Here is a 21199-nt window from a genome sequence, read left to right on the forward strand (position 1 = left end):
AAGGTTTATACAATTCTAACAAGAATACAGCCTTAGGCAGCTCCAATATTATTTCGTACCATGTAACATTCCTAATATATGAAAAAGTCACTTGTGAAGGATGATTTTGAACTGGTAAGGGGTTTAAAAGCCACTAAAAGGGAAAGTTTCTTGGTTTGTGCTTCTTTTGGTCAGACACCGCCTGCCTTCAGTTGCTTCCTAGAAACTAACTGCCAAGGAAAGCAAATTCCACATAACATTAGCTCAAGCCTTTGTTGGATAGTTACCTATAGGTACAGTATTAGCACAAAGTCTTATTTTTAAAAAAATAAAAGCTCTAATGCACTCTCAGCTTAAATCCATTAATAACTTATTAATTGGGCTAGCATACTGTAAGGTGGAACCAATGGGAAAGCCATATCCAGTATAATGCGTCCAACCTGAAACGCCCTAAGTATGCAAAGGAGTCCTGTGCCTGGCCGTTTTTCTGCCTGCCTTCTGTAAACACTTTCAGCCCAGAAAAAAAATCAATAGAGCCAAGTCACAGAAGTGCAACCACAATAATTTTCAAGGAGATAAATCTTAAGCTGCCTGAGAGTTTTTGAGCAGTAGAAAAGAGCAAGAGTCCAGTAGCACCTATAAGACGGGTGTGTGCACGCGCACGCACACAAAGAGTTTAAGACCTCGTGAAATTAAGCATTCAGGATCAGCCGTGACCCATGGTCAGTTCACAAGTTTGGTCCACCAATTCTCCCAAGCCTGTTTGCTTCCGGTCCACACACACACAGACGTGCACACTGAGGGCTTGATGCCATCAGAGAGATGCTCTTAGAAATTTACAAATAATTCTGGCAACAGTTAACATACTATAATGTGTTTAATGATACATTATTGAAGAGTTGAGCTTTTACTGTTATAAAGTTAGCTTAATATCCAAACATGCCTGCAGTCTTACCTACTGAGACTATGAGAGAGTTTCTGTCCAAATAATATGCTTTAATTGTGTTGGTTACTGCAGAATTTATTATCTACCTTCAACTTTTTGTTTTTTCTTATGTCTTACATGGCAAAAGCTAAAGATGCATGTGCTATGGTAGCATAAAGTGCCAGCAATTGGCAAGTCTTTATTAAGTATTGGTTACACTTTCAACTTTTCTTATAGAAAATGGCATTTATACTTTTAAATTCCATAAATATGCTAAATAGTACAATTTTGTAAGCTGACTTTTTATGTTCTTACATCACTGAAATAAGTTTAGTTTTGATTGGAACATTAAGTATTGTGCAAATTTCACCACCACCACCAGGAAAAAAACGATTGAAGAGTTTTTTCCCCCATGGCTTCGAAATTTCTGGAAATTTTACATCTATGCAGTGATGCATGCAAAACCATTCACTGGATTGTACCTTTGATTTAAAGACCTAAAAAAAAAAACCACATTCAAAGGCAAAAGTGAGTCCACCAGGGGGCAGTCCCTTACTCCAGGAAAGCACACACAACTTCTGTCCGGGACATGCTTACAGTGTGTAACTGCCCTATTCTATTCTCCTCATGCTCTACAGAATGTTGGTTAACTCTTTGAAGGTGTCTTAAGCACGCCTCCATTTAAACAGGAGTCTCACAGCACCTTATTCCAGTAGATTTCATAGTCCAAGTAGGTCTACGCTGCAACGAGTCTCTGGTAGATTCTGCAGTGCCCCAAGACTCCTGTTTATTTTTGCCACAACAGAACAACATTGTTCCCTCTGGAAATATCTGAGTTTACGCTACCAGCCGAAACCTCCCTTTTTGCAGGAACACAATTGATGGCCTCCCTTTTGAATCAGTGCACATAGCAACCGTAACAGAGGCAAAAGCTTGAAACCATCAAAAAAACTGACATCTCCTATACTCTTGCAGGACTTGAACAATTAAGCGGAACCGCCACCAGATGGCATCATTGCTCCATATTATAATAGATCTGTGAGGAACTTTATAACAAGGTGCCTCAAACTTTTCAGTTCAGGCCAACCGCCCAGTTTCTTCCTATTATTTATTATTAGCATTATTATTATCTCCCTCTCACTGGGACTCAAGGCAGATGATGAATATGAGTAAGAATTATGAAGTCCATCAACTAACTGATAAAAATCTAACAAGAAAGATCCCTAGCATGCATAGTATATAGTACAGACACAGGCCATGCTTCCTGGTGGCTTCTCCTGGATCGATCTGCAGCCTTTGATACAGTAGATTATGTCATCCTGTTGAGGTGTTTGGAGGCAGGTGTGAGCATCAGAGGACAGGCCTCGGACTGTTTAAAGCATTCCTTATGGAACAGACTCAAAGGGTTGCTGTGAGTGACCTGCTATCTTCAATGTGCGAATCATTTTGCAGAGTTCCCCAAGGCACAATCTCATCTCCCTTGTTATCCAACCTCTATTTAAAGCCTTTGGGAGAAATCATTCATAGCTACGGAATTGGAGGTCGTTAGTATGTGGGCGACACCCATCGTTCCTATAGCCAGATTCCTGGGTGATGTAATAAAGAGGTGCTGAAACCTTGCCTGGCAGCTGTGGTCAAATGGTTGCAAGAAATTGAAACTGAACCCAGACAAGACATGAGTGATGCTGGTTGGGAAGGTGGAGATCTTGAAGGACAATGTGCTTCCCACCTTCAAGGGGGTTCAGTTGACCCTTGCTGGTTTGATTAAGAGACTGGGGGGTTCTACCGTATCCCGTACTGCTGCTAGAGGGGGGGGAAGTTATGAAGCAAACACATTTCATTTGTCCATGGATGTCACTGGGTGACAACCATTTAGTGAGGGTAATTTACTGCAGGGATTTCTGATCCAGTATAGAAGTGAGAGAAGGATCTCTCTTCTCCATGGCAAGGCCAACTTCCCCCTCTGTCCAGATCAACTAAGCGTTTTCAGTGGTCACGATTCCCATTTTAGCAAGCCGCTGAAGTGCTTTATATCATCCCCAGATGCCTGCTCTTATTTTGCATGTTTATGGCCATGCCAATTACATTTTCTTGCAAATTAATTTTTTTTAAGACTACAGCCACCTTGGAGTGCTTTGGTTTCCCTATCAAAGCTTCACTTTAGGAAGCGTAGCAAATGCAACAAACGAGGCGCAGCTGTCACGTGCAATACAAGTTAAGGAATTGAACAGACTGGGCACACTGACAGCAGCCTGCCATCTGAACCGAGCTTGAAGGTGGCACACATCATTCCCCAAAGACGCAGCGCTCACAGGCCGTTTCTCATTCTCCTTGGGAGCAACGCCAAGATTGCAACGCCTTAGGAGCAGGCTAGCGGGGTGCTTGCTTACCTCTGCCCCCCCCCAACTCCTGCCCTCCAGCCTCAGCTGTCAGGATCATTTTCACCTGGAGGGCATCCACACATCAGTGGCCACATTCATTCACCAGTTGGCTCGCCCACCCAGGAAACACCCGTTGCAAACGATTTCTAGTGTTGCAAGTGCGACAATATCCAGCAAAGTGTGGATGCTGAGACCTGGAGACTTCCCTTGGCTTCCTGCTGAGAATGGCCACCAGATGCTTCCTGGATGGGCAGCCTGGTCAGGCATCAGTGTTGCCACCACCACCACAACGAGCCGGCCCTTTGGTGCGGGGCTGAGGGGCAGGAGGATACGCTACCTTGGGATAGTTTGTTGGTCTCTTTGGAGGGGAACTTAGGCCCCACTACTTCCTACTTTGGATGGGTTAAACGTAGCGAACAAAATAAAGGCTTGGGAAACAGGTCTTTCGGCGTCCAAGTGAGCTCCGGGACTTCAGAGGCTGAGACTCGAGGTTCCATAGCTGCTTGGAGATTCAACAGCCATCAGGGGAAAGGAGTCATCGTTACTACTTTGGGAGTTTAATAAAAGGAGCTCAAGGCAATACAAACGGTGCCCCACCCTCCTTTCTCCCTCACAATATCCCTGGGAAGTCTGGGCCAGTTGCTAGGAAGTCACCACAGAAGAATGGGGATTTAAACCTGGTCTCCAAGTCCAAATCCCCCCCTCTCTCAACTTGGGTCAGAGTTTCCTCTGGGACTAAATGTGAATTGCCAATGGACAGGGGACTGTTGTTCACATTAGTGGTATCTCACTAATGGGACAAAGCAGACTCGTATATGCTACTTATGAATCCAGCTGTTTTTGTTATCTCCAAAACCAAGAGGCACCAATCCACTTCCCCCCCCCACAAGTAAAACTGTGGCCACCGCCTACCATGGGGCAGGAAGGTCAGGAAAGGGCACAGCAGCCATTCTCAAGGAAGTTGGCGATAACCGCTTCCTTCTCAAAACTGGCTGTCTGCAGCATGTTGCGTTCTTGAGATTACGGGAGCGCCACGGCTCTGATCGAGGCCATCAGAGAAGCGGGGGGGGGGGGGGGGATCTCTGACCTCCTAGACAAGAAAGCTCTGGCATAACCAAGCTGGCATAACCAAGCTCTGGCATAACCAAGCTGATTCACGCCCACCTGGCTCCTCGGGAAATCCCCCACTGAGTGAACTTTAGCAGGCTTCAGCTTACTGGATTCAGGACAGGAGGTCCAGGGGGTAAAAGGTGTACATGGAACTTGAGGAAACTTCCGGGGGTGGGCAGGGAGGCGGGACTCTACAGCTGACTATCCGCACTTCTCGGTAACTTACATTTAAAATATCTGGAGGCACAAGTACGTGTGTGTATTTGTTTTATTCATAATTTTGAATTGCCTTGGGATACCAAAAGTACTTCTAGTTAAGGTGATTTTTTTTTAAACAAAAACTGTTGACCTCACTTTTTCAGAACATCCACTGATCCGTTTCGTTATTCCGGTGGCGATTTATCACGTGTTAAAAGAAACATAACATGCACACGTTGGTACAGGTTTTCATAAAGTCTATTTCATTATTTGTGGGTAGCGCATTCAACAGTTAAATACATTTAAATAATGTATTGTGTAGTGACTGCACTAATGCAGAGTTAAGAACTAGGTAGGTAACCAATTTAACTAAAAACCAGCTAACAAGGAACTGCCTAAATATTCCGAATACAGCTCTTTGTTCTAGGCCATCCCACTGAGGAGGGGGGGGGGGGGAGAAAACCTCCGGGTCACACGGGAATTACGTTTTTAAGGCCATATTCTTCCGATATCCCATTTCCTGCAGCAGCTTCCACTCCCTTTAAGCCTCTAATTCCAGGCCAAGACCAAGTTTGTGGCCACCGGCATTGATGTTCTTTCCATCTATCAGGGCAGACAGCGTGAGCTTCACACCTGCAAGTTAATACAGACACAGCCAACGGGTTAGGAGCCAACAAGGAGCACCACTTCCTCACTGCATCCATGCCAAGGGACCCCCCACCCCAGTCCTCACTGCCAGCCGGAGCAAAGTCTAAAGGCATGCAGCCCTCCCTCCATTTCCCTGGCAGGGCAGGGCAGCCCAGGCACAGGCCTGTCACCTGGGCACCAGCTCTAAATCTCAAGAGTGCAGAGATCAGCAAAACTGCATGGACAGCGACGTCCTCCATAGATCTTCTCTGATCTGAATGTTCTGTTTCCGTACCAGTAGTGGTTTCAGGTAGATAGTTGCAGCTGCAGTAGAACAGCAGGACTTGAGTCCACTGGCACCTCAGAGACCAACAAGATTTCCAGGGTGTAAGCTCCCCTTTTCAGAGATTTGGCTTTCAAAAGCTTATACCTTGAAAATCTTGCTGGGTCTGTAATGGGCCACTGATACCAAATCCTGAGCTGCATATATATACACACACTCAAACAGAAGCCAGGGGCAGACAAACCGAATGATCTACTCGGGCCCTGTGTGCTTAAGCGCTCAGAAGAACAAGCTCAGGGGCAATGCTTCTCCTGCCCCTACTGAGCGATCTCGATACACAATTAAAATTTTACAGTCCTACTGGCGGTGCACAAACACCTCCAACAATATTTGTCAGTTCAATCCACTGTTTCCCACACAACCAGTAGCCTGTTATCATTTCACTCTAGAGAATCTCACGGAAGGTGACCCTGGTTTCTGTGAAGGTCCGTTGAGCCATTACTCAATTCCTACTCTGACATGGCAAAGATAAAATGCTGTAACTTCCTTCTAGTGGGATGCTCAGCTATGCCAATGTAGCGCTCATGGCTTTAAGACAGACCATCAACTTCCTTAGATGATAAGACAGTCCCCCCTCCTCTACTTGTAATGCAAGATTTAACTTTCCTTTTCTTAACATCTGTCATTACAAACTGGTTTTCCAGGGGTTTCACAATACTTCAGAGCACTGAAACCTGAAACCTTCCCCTCCATAACAGATGCATCTATGAAACTTTCCCCCAAGTCAGACCTTTACATTGTTTTCCCTTGTCTCGGGGTGGGGGAGGAATGTGTGTCCCTATTCTGAAGGACTCTTAAGCAACAGAGGAGACTTGGGACGTGTCTCTTCATTATTGAAACAAAGGAGAAACAAGCTTTTCCCCGCTGCAAGGAAACCCCCAGGGCCGCGATCACCCCTCCCCACTGGATTACAGGTGGCATGCTATCGTTACAGGAGTGGGGCTAGGGCCACTGCAGGATTAAGAGGGAAGGCTCTCTAGGGGCTCAGGGAAAAAAAGAAACAGCCTACACAAGAAATTGCTTCTTCCTAATAGGAAGATTTGCTGCCTTTTTAAAAAATGCCACAATCCATCTTCATGGTTTTGATGATGACCAAACAGATTATACTATCGAAATGTACTGGAACCACACAAGTGATCACACTGCTAGTTGTTGGGAGGCTAGCCAAACCTGGTTAGCGCAGGACCCAATTCAGCACTGCCAGGCCCCTACAGACACACATTATTGATTCACTAATATATTGCTACGTTGTTACAATACACTTAAGGCTCACCTCTATTGTTAATGTCATGGCAGGGCAGAGCAGCTTGCTTTACATGACACCGTTTGCAAGTTTAGCTGCCAAGACTGCTTTGTCAAGCAGCTGCACAGCAGAGACAAAGCAGGAGACTGACAGACTTTTAACACTTTCCTCACCTGCTCCTTTCTTGCTGGGCAAAGCCACTACCTGGGCTGCTTTTATCCCACTGGGGAAAACTTTAAAAGGTTTCCAACCCCCACCTCCCACAATGGGGTTAAAAGCAGCAAAGGGGTGGATTTTTCCAGCAAGGAAATAGTAGATGAGGGGGAGAGTGTTAAAGTTTCCGTGCACCCCCCTCATCACTCCTTCTTGGTAAAGCAATCCTGGCAACTAAATCTGCAAAAATATTATTTAAAATAAACTAGAAGTTATAACATGTAGCTGAGCACCCTTTGTCTAAGGCCAAGCGTCAACTCGATTATGGCAGACGTGCCAGTTTCTGTGCTGCCAACTCAGAGACAAAATCTGAGGGTAGTGGCAACAGTAGGGAATTTAGCTAAAAAATCAGAACAGGGGACTGCCCCTTCCCATCTATCCCTCCCCTGATTTCTGCATGGACACCCTCAATCTGGTGTTACCTTCAGGAGCCATCGTCGGCACTACCATCACCACCCCAAACTCTGACTAAACCTCGCTTTACTAATGACTTGGCCCAGTGCAGCGGAGACAGCCAGCCACAAGGAACATCTGAGACATAAAAAGGGGAATCGACGTTCCTTGGTGATTTTTACAGAAAGAACCCGAACAAGTAACTCGCCCATCCTACAGCTCAGCAAGTTGCCATATAAAACTGAACTGGGGCCGACTGCAAGTGAACCCTTTGGGGAGAGCCGAGTTCTGCGCATCTCCCTGGGAGCTGCCAACTGCACTAGGTGAACTCGCACCGTCTTCAACCAGCTGCACTTCGTAGTGTATGAAGATCTTCAGCTCTGCATTTCAATCTCAAGGCAAATATTTCTTACCTGGCCTCAGGGTCTGGGTGTAGCCAACTCCAACTAGACTAGAATTGTTCACTTTCGCCTGCAAAACAATAAGGGGAAAGTCCTCGATTAAAGAAAGAATGTTAGTAATCCTGTTTGGTGGAAGTGATGACTAATATCTGAGGCTCTAATCCCAGCCATAATGAAGCCCACTGAACAGGAATACACTCCCAATGATCGTTTTACGATCCTCCTTACTGCTCCTCCCCCAGCCTCATGAAGCAGAGAAGTATTCAGGGCCAGAAAAGTTATTATGACTGGGGCGGGCGGCTGGGGGGGGGGGGGGACAGACTTTGGAAAAATCTGACTGTTCCTGACAGCCACAGCTATGGAACTCTGGCAGAACAGGCAGAAAGCCTTCCTCTATCGAGATCCTAGCAATACTTCTTAAAAGCAAAGTGCTTCATGGCCTCCTCTCTCCATCACTGCTTTTCAGGTAGGCTGCATTTCCATTTTGTAGGTGGGGAGCCAGGAATGGTAAGGGACACATTCAATGAAAGTCCGTAGCTCAGAGGAGATCTATCAGGCACCTGCCCTTTGGTTATTAGAATCCTTTCCATCAGCCGTCCTAGAAAATTTTCGCAGTAACGTCACTCAGCCTAGCCAGCAGACCCAGGATCTGAACCAGGGACTTCCCAATTCACAGCTCAGTCCCTCAGCTGTACTAGTGGCCGCTAGGGGAGAGCAAACCACACTACGAAGCGTCCATCCTTGTTTTCACTCAAGGCCACCAAGCCTTAAAAGGCAAGGAACACACAGGCCCACGATGGAGATGTGCAGCTGAGAATGAAACTGTTAACAGGCACTGCAGAATGGAGCAAGCGAGAGTTTTGTGGGTCGATGCCGACACTTCTACTTTAGCCTCTCTACTTACCGAAACAGAAGCATCGGGATCCAGCACGTACTTTGCTGCAATTCCAAACCGAGTGGTGTTGCTGCCTGCTGTCCAGTTGAGATTCACAGCAGTCTCAATGTTGTCACTGACTTTTTGGTAAATGGAGCCTCCAAATTCTGACCCATCGTTGCTGGAAAATATTTTTATAGAAAGCATTGAAAGTCACACTGTAAAACAAAACCCCACATGAACATGATTTTTACCTTTCCCTCCATCAAGCTCAAATCAGGAAGTCGGAGGGGGGTTTGGGTTTGCCTTGCAAAAAGCATTCAGGGTGCAACCAATCGCAACGTTCAGAGAGTCGCCACGATCAGCACTCAAACGGTCAAGAAAGTAACTTGAGACACTAACAACTGGTAAGAGCAGTGTGACAAGATTATGGCAAATCTTTGCCTTGGCAGCGTTTCTGGAAGTGTTCTGAGGTTAGATTGCCGCTATTACTACTGGTACCATGAGCAGACCCACAGGAGGACAGCACACCACACCCAACTAAAGCACACTGGGGGTCCAGGCACCTCCTTCCACTCGCTGTCCATTTATCTAAAGCCACGTGCATGCCAGCCCAGCCATTCAGAGAGAATGGCAAACCCCTTCTTTGCTAATGTTCAGAGAAGCCAAGGAGGAGGGCATCTTTCCCCAATATCTCCCGAGACTCCGAAAACAGAGGATGGGAGGGGAGATACAGAGACGAGCACATTCACCCCATTGCCTTCTTTTCGGTTAAAAAGAAAGGAACTTTCCAAATTCATACAAACGGATGCCTCTTAAGGTACTAAGGAACGTTAAGAGGAGCTGAGCTGGCAACAAGACTGCACGTTAGAATCCTTCTTCGTTTCAGTTATTAAAGTCAACAATGCAGGACATGGATAAAACCACGTATGTATGTCACTTCAAACAACAATAGACCTCCCTTTTGGACAGATTAGTACCCACTCAGAGCGATGAACAAAGTCAGCGGAGTGGCTCACCCGAGGTCACCTGCAGAGGTCACGGCAGTAGTGGGAGTCGCACCAGCAGAGTGCTGATTCACAGCCCGACCACATAAACCGCTATGCAAAAGCAGCTACTAACCACCATCCCTCTGAATTATGGCAACTCGATCTTTTCTGCAGATAGCTGTGGGTTGCCATTGTGACTGAACTCGTCACACCCAACTGAATGCAATTTACACTGCTGTGCCTTTAACTACTACTTAATGAAGCAAACTGGATAGTCATGAAAACCATCTAAAAATACTGAGTTGCATTACACAACATCCATGAAAAGCGATGCAAAACAGAAAATAGCTGCAAGGGACAGATGAACGAGCTATGAAGGTCAAGAAAAGAAAGTCTGGCCCCTAATGCCATACCCAATTTTAAAAGAAATATGGAAAAGCTGTATCATGTTGTTAGAATGAAGATTTTTAGACCAATACTTACGGCTGCATTCAGACAAGATGGCACACCATGATTTATCATTATGGCACTTCACTCTCCCTTTGCATATAGCTTGGAGATTGAAGATTTCCACACTTCCCAAAAGCTCATTTTACATGATGGCCCAACCACATAAAACAACGAACTGTGGTTTGCTAGACTGCCTATAAGTTAGGATTAAACCAGGCTTCGTGAGGCTTGTTTGTATTCTAAGGAATAATCTGGTTTGTCATTTCATCTAACTCAAGCCTATGGCCTTCCAAGGCTCTGACCACAATTTCACAGAACATTTGAGTAGAAACTACAAATCACTATAGGCATTTTTATTATGCATTTATGATGCTGAAGCTACAATAATTAGAAAATATTTCCCCACATGTGAGTTTCGCCACATCTCTTTCCATTGTCAACTTTTGTTGAATACTTACACGTTGGTGTGCAGCTGGAAGTCCCCAGTCTTGTAACCCACAGAGAAATTATTTCTTGTCAATTTTGATTTGGCACTATCAAAGGTCATTTGGTAACCAGCAAGCCAGCCTTCATAACCAAAAACAGCTGAGCCATGGATGGCAGGGCCAGCAAAGTCAAAGTCAACGTCGCACCCAATGTTTATGCATTCGCGCTTATAAGAAGACTTGATCTTGCCACTCTTCTTCCTGAAAAAGAGGGTTTTTTCATGCTCCGGAACACCTAAGCTACATCGTCTCATATTAGCAAGGAAATAAAGGATGGGATGAAGTATGAGAAAATACTGGACACAATTGCAGTAGCCCATTACAGTCTTGAAAAAAAACATCTGTACATCCCGGAGAGGAGTAAGAGACATGGAAGGACAAAGTATCATGAGACACAAATAGATATTGTTACGTGCTTACATACCAGCTTTGGTAGGGAACTTGTCCAGGGCTCAGTGCTGGATGGGCTGTGTCTTATAAACTAAAGGGCCACCACTAGCTTGTATAGTCTACTGGCATATCATTTCTGCATGAATCCCCAGATGCCTAACCAAAGAGGTTATTAAAACTAATGCCCAGGCACTATCAGCACATTAGTATTTTACACAAATTTCAGGGATCTTTGGCTGCTGCTTTGTTCACTTCCTTTATCTTTGCTGAGAGCAATTTTATAACATCCCAGAGAGAATCACAAAGATATTTCAGGAGCTGTGGAAAAAATGCATTTTTATTTCAGGCTTTGGCCCTGACACAGCCCTCCGAATTCAGTTTTAAAAGTTTGTCTCTCTCCTGGGAGAAGACAGGCAGGAAGAAGGAAGTCAACTGTTTACAAGTATTGTCATAGTACAGACCATCAAAGCTTTGGAAATGCTAATGGCCATCCTGACCAGAGACAATATGATGGTCAGCGCACACCCTGGCTGGAAACTGACACCTAGAAGAGACTTGGGGTGGGGTGGGGCCAGGTTGAATCTTCCTGGATACTTCAAGAAAAGAGTTTCTGACCCACAGAAAGGTGGGGTTAAGGAAGAAAGGGGAGATAAAATCCCTTGGCATGCAGAGAGAGGGGTCTATCTGGCTGCCTCCCTGCCCCTTTGCCGCTGCCGCCCTCCTCAGGTGACAGGGATGCTCCTGCGCGATGACATCACAAGTGATGTCACCGCACAGGGTGTGCATGGGGCGAGAGTCGCCAACTCCTGCCCTGGGAGCCCCACAACCACGCTACGCCACTGCCCTTCCCAATCACCAAGAATACTGAAAGCAGGCTGGAAAAGGTATAATTTTGGAGATGTATTTAAAATTCATCATTTTAAAGCCTACGATATCAAGTTGATTAGCGGGAAGGGGGGGGGGTGCAAGTAGGTATCTCGCCTCAGGCACCAGAAACCCTGGCACTGGCCCTGATTACACCTGAGCTCCATCTTGATGGTTGCCGTTGCCACACAGAGCAGACAGAGAGCAGGCTCTTTGAACAAAGACTCTAAAAGTAATGGGAAGTGTCTAGCAAACTAAATTCTAAGTTGAAGAGCCTGCCTTAGAACAAGACCAGCTAGGCATGTATAGAATGAAGGACAGGGGAACTGCATACAGAGTGTGTGTGTGTGTGTGTGGACTTCTTAACTTTTAATAAATTATTTACTACTTTAAGCACCAGTAGTTATTCTCTGTACTGCTTGGATTTCCACCATTCAAACATGCTATTCAGAACAGGTGTCATTGGAAGAGGCCAGTCAGTTGCTAAACTGCTATTTTCCCGGGACGGCACAAGCGCAGTAAGCCGTCCCGGTGGTAGCTAGTCTCTGGGGAGCCAGAGATGCAGGAACTAGGCGGAGCCTTAGAATGGCAATGCAGGAAGAGAAGCCAAGAGCACTGGCCCTCTCAGCAGGTTATCCCTAAAACAATCAGTTGGTATCTCAGCATACCAAAGAAGCAAGAGCGGAGCACCTCCAAGGGTTGGGAGAGGGAAGCACTGTTGGGTGGAGATCCAGCACCGCTGCTGGCCACCTAGAGAAGCTGGAGTGGCGCTCCCGGGTCTGCAGGGCTGCCCGACTGCCTTCGCTGAGAGAATCAAGCCAGTAAGTGGCATTTAGAGACAGGACAGAATGTCCTTCCAGATTCTGTTGCTGGCTTTCCTCTGACAAGTGTCAGGTGCTCAACAGCAATGGGCTAAGAAGTATCCCTGGAGCTGGGCTATACCACTTCTGGAATGGGGCACTTTGCTTCTCCTTGTGGCCTATCAGTTTGAGGACAAGTGAAACTGTCAAAGGCACCAGCGTGTGGTTTCAAGGTCACAGCTCGAATCGAGCCACACTCACCAACTACTTCAATGAGGAAGATCAAAAATTAAACTTACCCTGTGTTTGGTGAGAAGGTTGTATCAAATGTCAACTTCAAACCTTTGGCAATCTGATTTAGGGAGGGGAAAATGGTTAATTGAGAGCTGCAGATGCTTCCCTTATTAACAAACAATGACTAAAAACTCAAGTTACCTGATCTTCAATTGCCATTTCTGTTCCCAGAGTGTTGTCTGTGTTCCATTTTTCTGTGAAAGTCACACCATACTCAGTCCACTTGTATTTGGTCTCCAAACTCCCATTCACTTTCCCCGTGTCTGTGTTTGATGAGCCAGATGTTGAAAACTCCTAATGAAGACAATACACTCCAGGTTATTTCCGACTTCAGTAAACTTGTCACAAACCTGAATTTGCTAACAATGAATGCAACAGTTCTTACTGTTGCATCTCAAACTGTTCACAGATACGTATGAACAAAAGGGCATGTGATTAAAGAAGAGACAGAAAAACAGTGAAGGTAGCAGCCCCCACACACCCAACCTAGCCTCTTGCATGGTCATGGGACGCTCAGAAAGCTGCTTCCTATAGCAATTAGGTTGGAGTCTCACTCCCCAGCAAAAAAAAAAAAAAAAGACAAGATACAAGTTCACAAGCTGTTAGCCAGAGTTTCAATAACATGCAGTCAGTACATACCACTCCACTTGCAGATTTCGTTTTCACATCCAATTTCACAAGGCCGAAACCTTGACAGAAAGAAATAAAGTTGCTGAAGAACACATCTTACAAGCACTGGCTCTTAACAGGGAGCTGTACATCCCCCTGCAGGCCGACCTAAAATGGGAGGGGGGGACCTTTCGGATACTGACAGCCTTCATCCCCACTTGCAATGGCTTCTGACAGCAAACCAAGGAGAGTTGTTCAATACTGTGTACCCCACCCTGGGGGTATGAAAATCCTGGCTTTCTAACTCAGGTCATAAAGTGGCACACAACAAACAGGAATTGAACCTAACACTGAAGGCACAGTTGGCATTTGGCTAGCAGGCACTAGGGTCTCATTGACTGCAAGTATCACAGGTATGTGCGACAAGCAACATAAATAACGGAGCCCTGGCTGGAGTGCTGTTTTTGTTATGTTTTCCTTGTTATAAGCCTGTTTGCCATCTCACCCCCTCCATGGGCCTGCTCCTGGTCAAGGCCTCCCTTCTAGCTGCCTGGGCACAGTACAAGTCGCACTCTTTTTTAGGTGACAAGTCCCCCAGTACGGATTGCCCTCCCCATCCTCCCTAGGAAACGTATTGCTATTGTTTTTAGGCTGACATTTCGTAACAAGGGTATTACTTGAGGGAAAGTTGTAAAGCTGTGTTTTGCTTTATCTTTTTTTAATTTTAATTGGGTTATCTGCAGCTCCAACCAATCACTACAACACAGCTTTAAAAGAGCTTAGTTTTAAATTACAGTCATACAGGTTATGTCATTGAAGAAATCATCCAACTGTGAATGCAGTCAATTATTCTAATAATGACTGGAAGAAAATCTACTTCACCCTTCATCCCACCCCACCCTTTGCTCTCAGGACATACAAGACAATTTTAAATTGAGACCTGGAAGTAGCGGTGGGGGGAAGAATCTAACCTCACCAAAACCCATGCTGCATCCAGCTTCCATTAAGGTCAAAATAATTTATGCGGAAGGCCACAACCCAATGCTTTCCGCAGCACGTTCTGGACCCACTCTGGAAATGTGTCTTTGCCTCCCCTTCCTCAAAAGCCTTGGGGAATGTGTGAGGGCGAGAGAGGAGAGAGACAGTTCAGGCACTCAGTTCCTCCCTTGCACCTCAAAGACGCTGATCCAGCAAGGCAAAAATAACACCACCACCTCCACCACCCCTCCTCAGCTAGAGAAAGCCTCAGAAGCCACCCCAGTCTCTGCAATCCACTTCTGAGTATCAGTGGAGCAGAGGGAAATCATTCCACGCTCTGCAAAAACTCAGCCAAGCGGAAGACGGCACTTCTGCCCATCCATATCGGGGAAGTATTTATCTACAAGTAGCCCACAGCAGTTAACATGGGCTATTCATGAGCAAATGATTTTCATGAAAGCAGCTGATCCCAGACGTCAAACTCAGAAACTGAGACACTAATCTCATTGGCTAAAGCTTGGATTCTCTCAATAGCAATGTCCTATTTGCTTCCAAAGGAAAAGAAAATAAGTATCTTTAGCTGTGTGGCACAAAGCGGCACACGCAGGGACCTTTGTATGGAGTTGTATGGATACAGCCTGCTGGTGCATAAGTGGATCTGTAGATTCAGGAAGTAATCCACAGTGGCACTAGATGAGAAACAGAGCAGCAGTATCTCCTCCCACCCACAAGCCACATACCGAGTATCAGAAGAATTCTCCTCCCAAAATTGTGTTTGGACCATGAATTAGGGATTATGAGGAACACACTCAGGATAACAATTAAGAAGAGGTATTCTTGAGAAGCATCACACATACCAAATCCTTTGTTGAGGACATCTCTGGCAGATTTGCCGAGGTCTGCGTAGGCTGGCGGGATAGCCATTGGAGCTAAGGAGACACAGCAAGGGGAATGTTAACACAGCAGTAAAATAAAAAGAACAAAACAGGTATGTATTTGTTCAAGGTGTGCTATGATTTCTAACAGAAATGCATACAGAGGAAGATTAGACACAAATCATTCCTGTGTTATATAGTTTTAAGCAGCAAGTAAAAATAGTCTGAGATGCAACAAAATGGATCCTTAAATCCGATACTAAGTACTATTCTGCAGCTTGTATTTTACCACTCTACTTCTGGCAGAAGAGCTACCTAAATTGGAAGAAGGCTTCAAACAGTGCTGAGCATGTGGCAGGATAGAGAGCCATATTTCTAATGATCAGAAATGGTAAATGACAGGAAACCATACCATTCAAGCTGATGTGTCCAGCTACTTAATGGATAAACGCGTTATGTGCTCTCCCAATTCAGATTCCTCTAAAAACATACATGAACAACCCACCCACACCTCAAGAAACCTAAGCATAATTTTATACAAGTAGGTATGGATATGATGAGTTCAGATCACAAAGAGAATCCCAGAAAAGAAACACTTTAAATATGCATATTATTATCCAAGAAGCTTTTGACAGTGTATGGAGTGTTCTATAAAACTTAAATCCCTACAAAGCAGATGTTCAAATCGGACAAAGCAGTGGGCCAGTTTCCCATTAGATTTCAGCAACAGCTGCAAATCTCTTTGCACAATTAAAGTAAAATCCAGAACCCTCTAGGCTTATGATGCTCTGCTGCCTTGTAAGAGAATCATTTTTATTTTTATACAGCCCGACTCCTAAATACTGCCAAAATACAGAAAGATGGCAGAACACGGAGAAACTCTATGACAATCAAGGAAGGAGGAAAAGCAGAGTCAGCACTAGAAGCTCTGTGAACAGCACCTTGGACTAACTGCCCGATATATTCATCTGCATGTCATACCACTACTCTTGTTAATTGTAGCTACGTACAGCTATTTCACAACAGTATTCATTTGTCACCTGTTGAAAAGTCTTCATGCGTGGATATGGGAAATGGATAAAATAATGAATTTAAACTTTAAAACTATATAATACCTTCCGTCTCCTAGTGATTTTGGCTATCGCGTTATTTCTGTTGTCTCTGCAGCCATAAAAGCTAAATGCTGTCATAAAAAGTTAATTTTTTAAAATCACTCTCAGTATTATAAAGTTAACACTGGGGATGCAGGGGGGGGCACTTTTAAAATTAAAGTACATTTTTTGAGTGTAAAAACAAATCTGTTCTTCATGCAAGGTTGGCAATACACTTGCTCGCCACATCCATCGTAACTGCCAGATCACGGATCATCCAGCAGGGAACCAGGCTTCAAGAGGATACGCCCCCACCTTCTAGTCATCCACTTCCCGGTCTGGAGAAATTAGTAAGCCAGAATCAGAAATTACCACTTGAAGTGGGTTTCTGTTTTAAAGAAAAGTTATGATTCAAGGCAACTATGGTTTCCCAACTTAGGGGACACATTGAATTGTATCTGAGTACTAACATTTATGGGCAGAACTAAGACTTCATACACACATACCTGGAAACAGGAGTGGGCTATTCTGCTGGAGGGGTAATTCTGCTTCTCCCCCCACCCGACTCTTTGTTTCTCAAAACACCATATACATCTTGGGGGTGGAATTTCCACGCCTCTTCTGGCTTAGTCCTCCCCCCACTCTTGTGTTAGGACCTCCACTCTTTTCTAGCTCCTTGCACATTTGTCTATTCAGGTATTTACTTAGTGCTTGTGCTTTTTTAAAAACTGCTTCAAAGAGTGACAGTTTGGGGATTAGTCAACCATTGTGTCAATCATCATTGAAATTCAGCTTCTACTGAAAACGAGAAGACACTTCCACCAAGCTTGATATGAGGCAGAAAGCTGCGGGCCCATCTTAATTTACTTAGATAGTAGACAAACGGCTGAAATTATGCATCTCTGCCTGCAACTAAGTTCCATGATTCCAAGCCCTGTGCCTACAAACAGGGGAAGTTAAGGCTGACATCTTACAACCGATAACAGTTGCACTTGCATTCAAATAGGTGTGTCCAGGATCCAAGTGCCATTTCATTCATGACATTTTAGACATTTACAGAGGGGAATGAAGATCACCTTTTTTTCCTCCAATGGAATCCTACTAAGCATAATGGAGGATTTTTGAGGGGGAGGGCTTTTGGATCATGGACTCGAGAATTTTTTTTCCGATTTATACAACAATCTGCCATAGCCAAAACAACTGCTGCATAAAAGAAAGTGCTCCAAAATCAGCAACCTTCAGAGCTCATAAAGTTTCAGGCTAGAGATCTAGTATTAATTTCATCTGCGGCTTTTCAGCGACAAGATGGCCTGTAATATGAAACTGAGCAAGAGAGATTTTACTATTGACGTATAAGTGGCATTATTCAACTGACCACAAAGGCCTCAGTCCCCATCTGCTACGCTAGGTGCAGAAATGCTAAAATGTGACCACTCAAATTGCAAAGGGAACACTCACAGCAGGCTGAAAGCTCTTTTACTCTGCTTGACCCAATGCATATAGCAGGCGGCAAGGGCCCTCAGATTTTCTCTGCAATCTGTGGGTTAAACACAGTGCAGTGGCAGAAAAGAAAAAAATCAGCCACTACATTGATCAGCTGGAATAATTTGTGCATTATTTTGCGTTTTGACTGGAAAGCATCATACCACTCTTTTGTCTATTACAGACAGATACGCTGATCTGTACTGTAATTTTATCAACTGCCATGGAGGGAATGGCAGGATATCAGCAACTGGAGGACACTGGTGGCCCCTGTTGTACCACAATCATCCCCCTCCCTTTATTTGGCCATCCAGAGGGAGTGGCAACGGGGCTCACTAGCAGGCTGCTGTGGAAGACAGACGGGGCACTGGCTCGCCATCCATTTCCAAAGTAGCTATCCCACAAAAGTAGTTGCTATGCAGGGCTGCACGGACACAATCTTCTCCCCCGCCCCATATTTAAAAAATCAGAAGTGAAATCTGAGTGAAAAGGTTTTTTCCCCTCCCCCTTCTCAAAATGTGAACGTTTTCTCTATTTTGTATGTTTGCAAGGAAAAATTTGCACAAGGTCTCATATTACAAGAACAGCTATTTGGCAGGAAGTCCCACTGAAACCAGTAGAAGTACTTTCCAGCACCATATGTTTCACAGAGGGATGGCAATCATGTCTCAATTATTTTATTAAAGAACAGTTTTGAAGGAGTCCCACCTCCAAATCAGAGTTGTACACCAAACACTAAGAAAAAAGGTCAAGAATAGAAAAAAAATATGAATCCTAAATGTAACCTTGCTAGAGCAGTCATGCAATTAAACTACAAGTTACAACAATTTCAAGGATTATACCACACCTTTTCCCTTTAGTTATTCTTTCAAACTCCTCCACACTTAAAGCACCCCTAAGGAATTCTTAGACAGTTAAATATCTACAATTCCATCATAACAAGTGATTCAGACAGAAAGGTGGATAAAAGATTGCATTGAAAGAATACATAAAAGAAGCCTGAGCATGCAAGAGACAGATATTTATTCCACATAGTTAATATTGTTAAAGATGGACACACATAACTACGGATGATCCAATGTGTTATATATTACTCTCTTTTAAAACACTGTTACTATAACTTAACTTGTTAGTTGTTACTTTAACAGCCTATCTTCAACTCTCCCTACTTACGTCTGGGTGGGTGGTGACATGCTGGATTAAAAGCCATAGCTATTTAGTCCAATTTAGACGATCTATAAAATGGGGGGAATGCATTAAAAATAAATAAGCGACATAAATTTTGAATTAAAATTAACAATATTCTTGAGGCTATAGGTAATTTCAACAATAGCTTTTTAATTCTGCACTTGCAAACACTGAAAATATTTGTGTCATCCCTCCCAAGAAAAAATGGCCTTTTGTTCACGGGCAGTGCTGCCATCCCAAATAAGAGAGACAGCTTGCAGCCCGGCAGCTACTGCGACTAGCCAGGGGAGAGGGACAAATCAGTATTTCACAGCAACTGCAAGACGAACTGATCCATGCAGCCATCTTAGGGAACCAGCCCTAACCTTCTATCCCTGCCTCTTCCGCATGCTACACCCACATGCCAGAAGCATATCCTCCTCTCTGCAAACACATGCCCCGAAGGAGATGGATCTTGTAGCCGCTACAAGTTCATTTAAGGAGGAAACGGATATTCTCTGGCTGGGATCAACAGTGTAGGAGGGAAAGAGAAGAAAAGAGAATGGAGGGAACCACTTTTCTAACCAGAACATCATCACACGTAGCAGGCTAAGCCAGCAAGCAGACAACACTGAAAAACGGGTTAGGCGGGCACAAACTGGTAGACAAATGCTTGCCCACTTCCCCCTCAGAGATGCTGAACTAAGTCCCACTAAATTAAATACTGCTAGACTGAGAATGTTAAATGGAGGGGGGGGAGGGGAATTAATTGCAGTAAGAGCACTATTTCAAAGAATATATATAAAGTTAGCAAAGAAAAGTTGCAAAAGGAAACGGGAAGGTCAGGAAAAAGAACAGGAGGGCCAAAGGCCCGTTTCCCCCTCAATTACCTTTTGAGGCAAGGGGAGCCGGTCCAGGCTCTACAGCACTCACCCCGCTAAGGGATTGTGGGAAGAGGAAAGCAGGGGTTCTTAATCCTTCCCCAGCCTCACACGCCACTCGCGAGGCCCTCCTAAGGAAGGCTCGGAGATTACGGGCCTTTCATTTCCCCCCGCAGTGCAGTGGCCTACCTCACGGGGCTGTTGTAAAGACACGGCGGGGAGGGAGAAGGGGGGGGCAGAGATCCGCCTTCGCTGTTCTGCAGCACGCGAGACGCGACTAGAAGAACTTCAGGATAAATTCTTCCTTCTCCCCCCCCCCCCAAATGGATTAACTCCATCTCCCCCCCCCCGCAAGAAGGTCCCGCCACCCCCCTCGTTGTCATGGCAACCCGTCCCCTTACCCGTCGAGTGGGGAAGGGGCGAGGAGGAGGAAGGCCCTCTCTGTCTGTCTGCCCGTCTCTCTCACGCACACAAGCGCGCTTCCGTCGCCGCGTGAAGGCCGCGCTGGAGGGCGAAGTGAAGGAGACACCTCGCGCTCGCCGCTCGCCGCTCGCCCCGCCTGCAAGGACCCCACCCACAACGAGCCGAGGGCCAGGCTAGCCGGGCGCCTGTCTGGAGCCCCCTCTTCCCTTCCCGCCTCAGTCCCGCTCCTGCAGAGGGAGGCAGGTTCCGGCCAACGGTGTAAACCAGCCGAGGGGAAGGAAAAGCGTGGGCCCAGTCAGGCAGGCACTACCGTAGACAGCTCTGATGAGGAAGGTGGGAGGGGTCCTCGGCTAGCGCGAGTGGAGGGAGGAAAGGCCGGAGGGGCGGCGCTCTGGAAGAGGGAAAAGCCGAAAGCGTGGCCTGCTGTAGTGGAGGGAGTAGTGGACGGCAACGGAACAGCGCACATGCGTAGTTGTGGGGTAGTGTGCGCTCCTAGGCTGTATTTTAGCTGGGCCAAGGTGGGTGGGGGGGCTGATTTACGAGTGTTTCAACCTGAATTCCAAACTGGCTAACCTCCCCAAAAGTCATTTTTTTAAAACGTAAACATTTGGTGTAAAAAAAAAATACAAAACGAAACTTAATACTTTGCAACTTTTAAACTCCAGACTCTGGCCTCAAAATGGCTGCTAACCCCTTTCAGTTAAGCTGCTGGTGTTTCAGAATTCCTTCCCTTT

General features: G+C 45.4%; 1 protein-coding gene across 2 annotated transcripts; it reads right to left on the reverse strand.

Annotated features, from left to right (window-relative positions):
* Window positions 1-4645: 4645 nt before the first annotated feature.
* Window positions 4646-20743, reverse strand: VDAC2 (voltage dependent anion channel 2). Of its 2 annotated transcripts, XM_054982894.1 has the most exons (10): window positions 20444-20743; window positions 19168-19229; window positions 15404-15475; window positions 13599-13648; window positions 13101-13253; window positions 12965-13017; window positions 10585-10812; window positions 8718-8868; window positions 7826-7883; window positions 4646-5226 (listed from the first exon to the last, which is right to left on the reverse strand). In XM_054982894.1, exons 2-10 carry the CDS (start codon window positions 19202-19204, stop codon window positions 5135-5137), a joined length of 894 nt encoding a protein of 297 aa, XP_054838869.1. In that variant the 5' UTR covers window positions 19205-19229; window positions 20444-20743; the 3' UTR covers window positions 4646-5134. The 2 variants fall into 2 exon arrangements, with proteins under 2 accessions (XP_054838869.1, XP_054838870.1); XM_054982895.1 differs by lacking the exon at window positions 19168-19229 and having other exon boundaries at window positions 20444-20735.
* Between the last annotated feature and the right edge of the window lie 456 nt (window positions 20744-21199).

Source organism: Eublepharis macularius, chromosome 6 (assembly GCF_028583425.1).
Source record: "Eublepharis macularius isolate TG4126 chromosome 6, MPM_Emac_v1.0, whole genome shotgun sequence".
NCBI classification, from domain to species: Eukaryota; Metazoa; Chordata; class Lepidosauria; order Squamata; family Eublepharidae; genus Eublepharis; species Eublepharis macularius.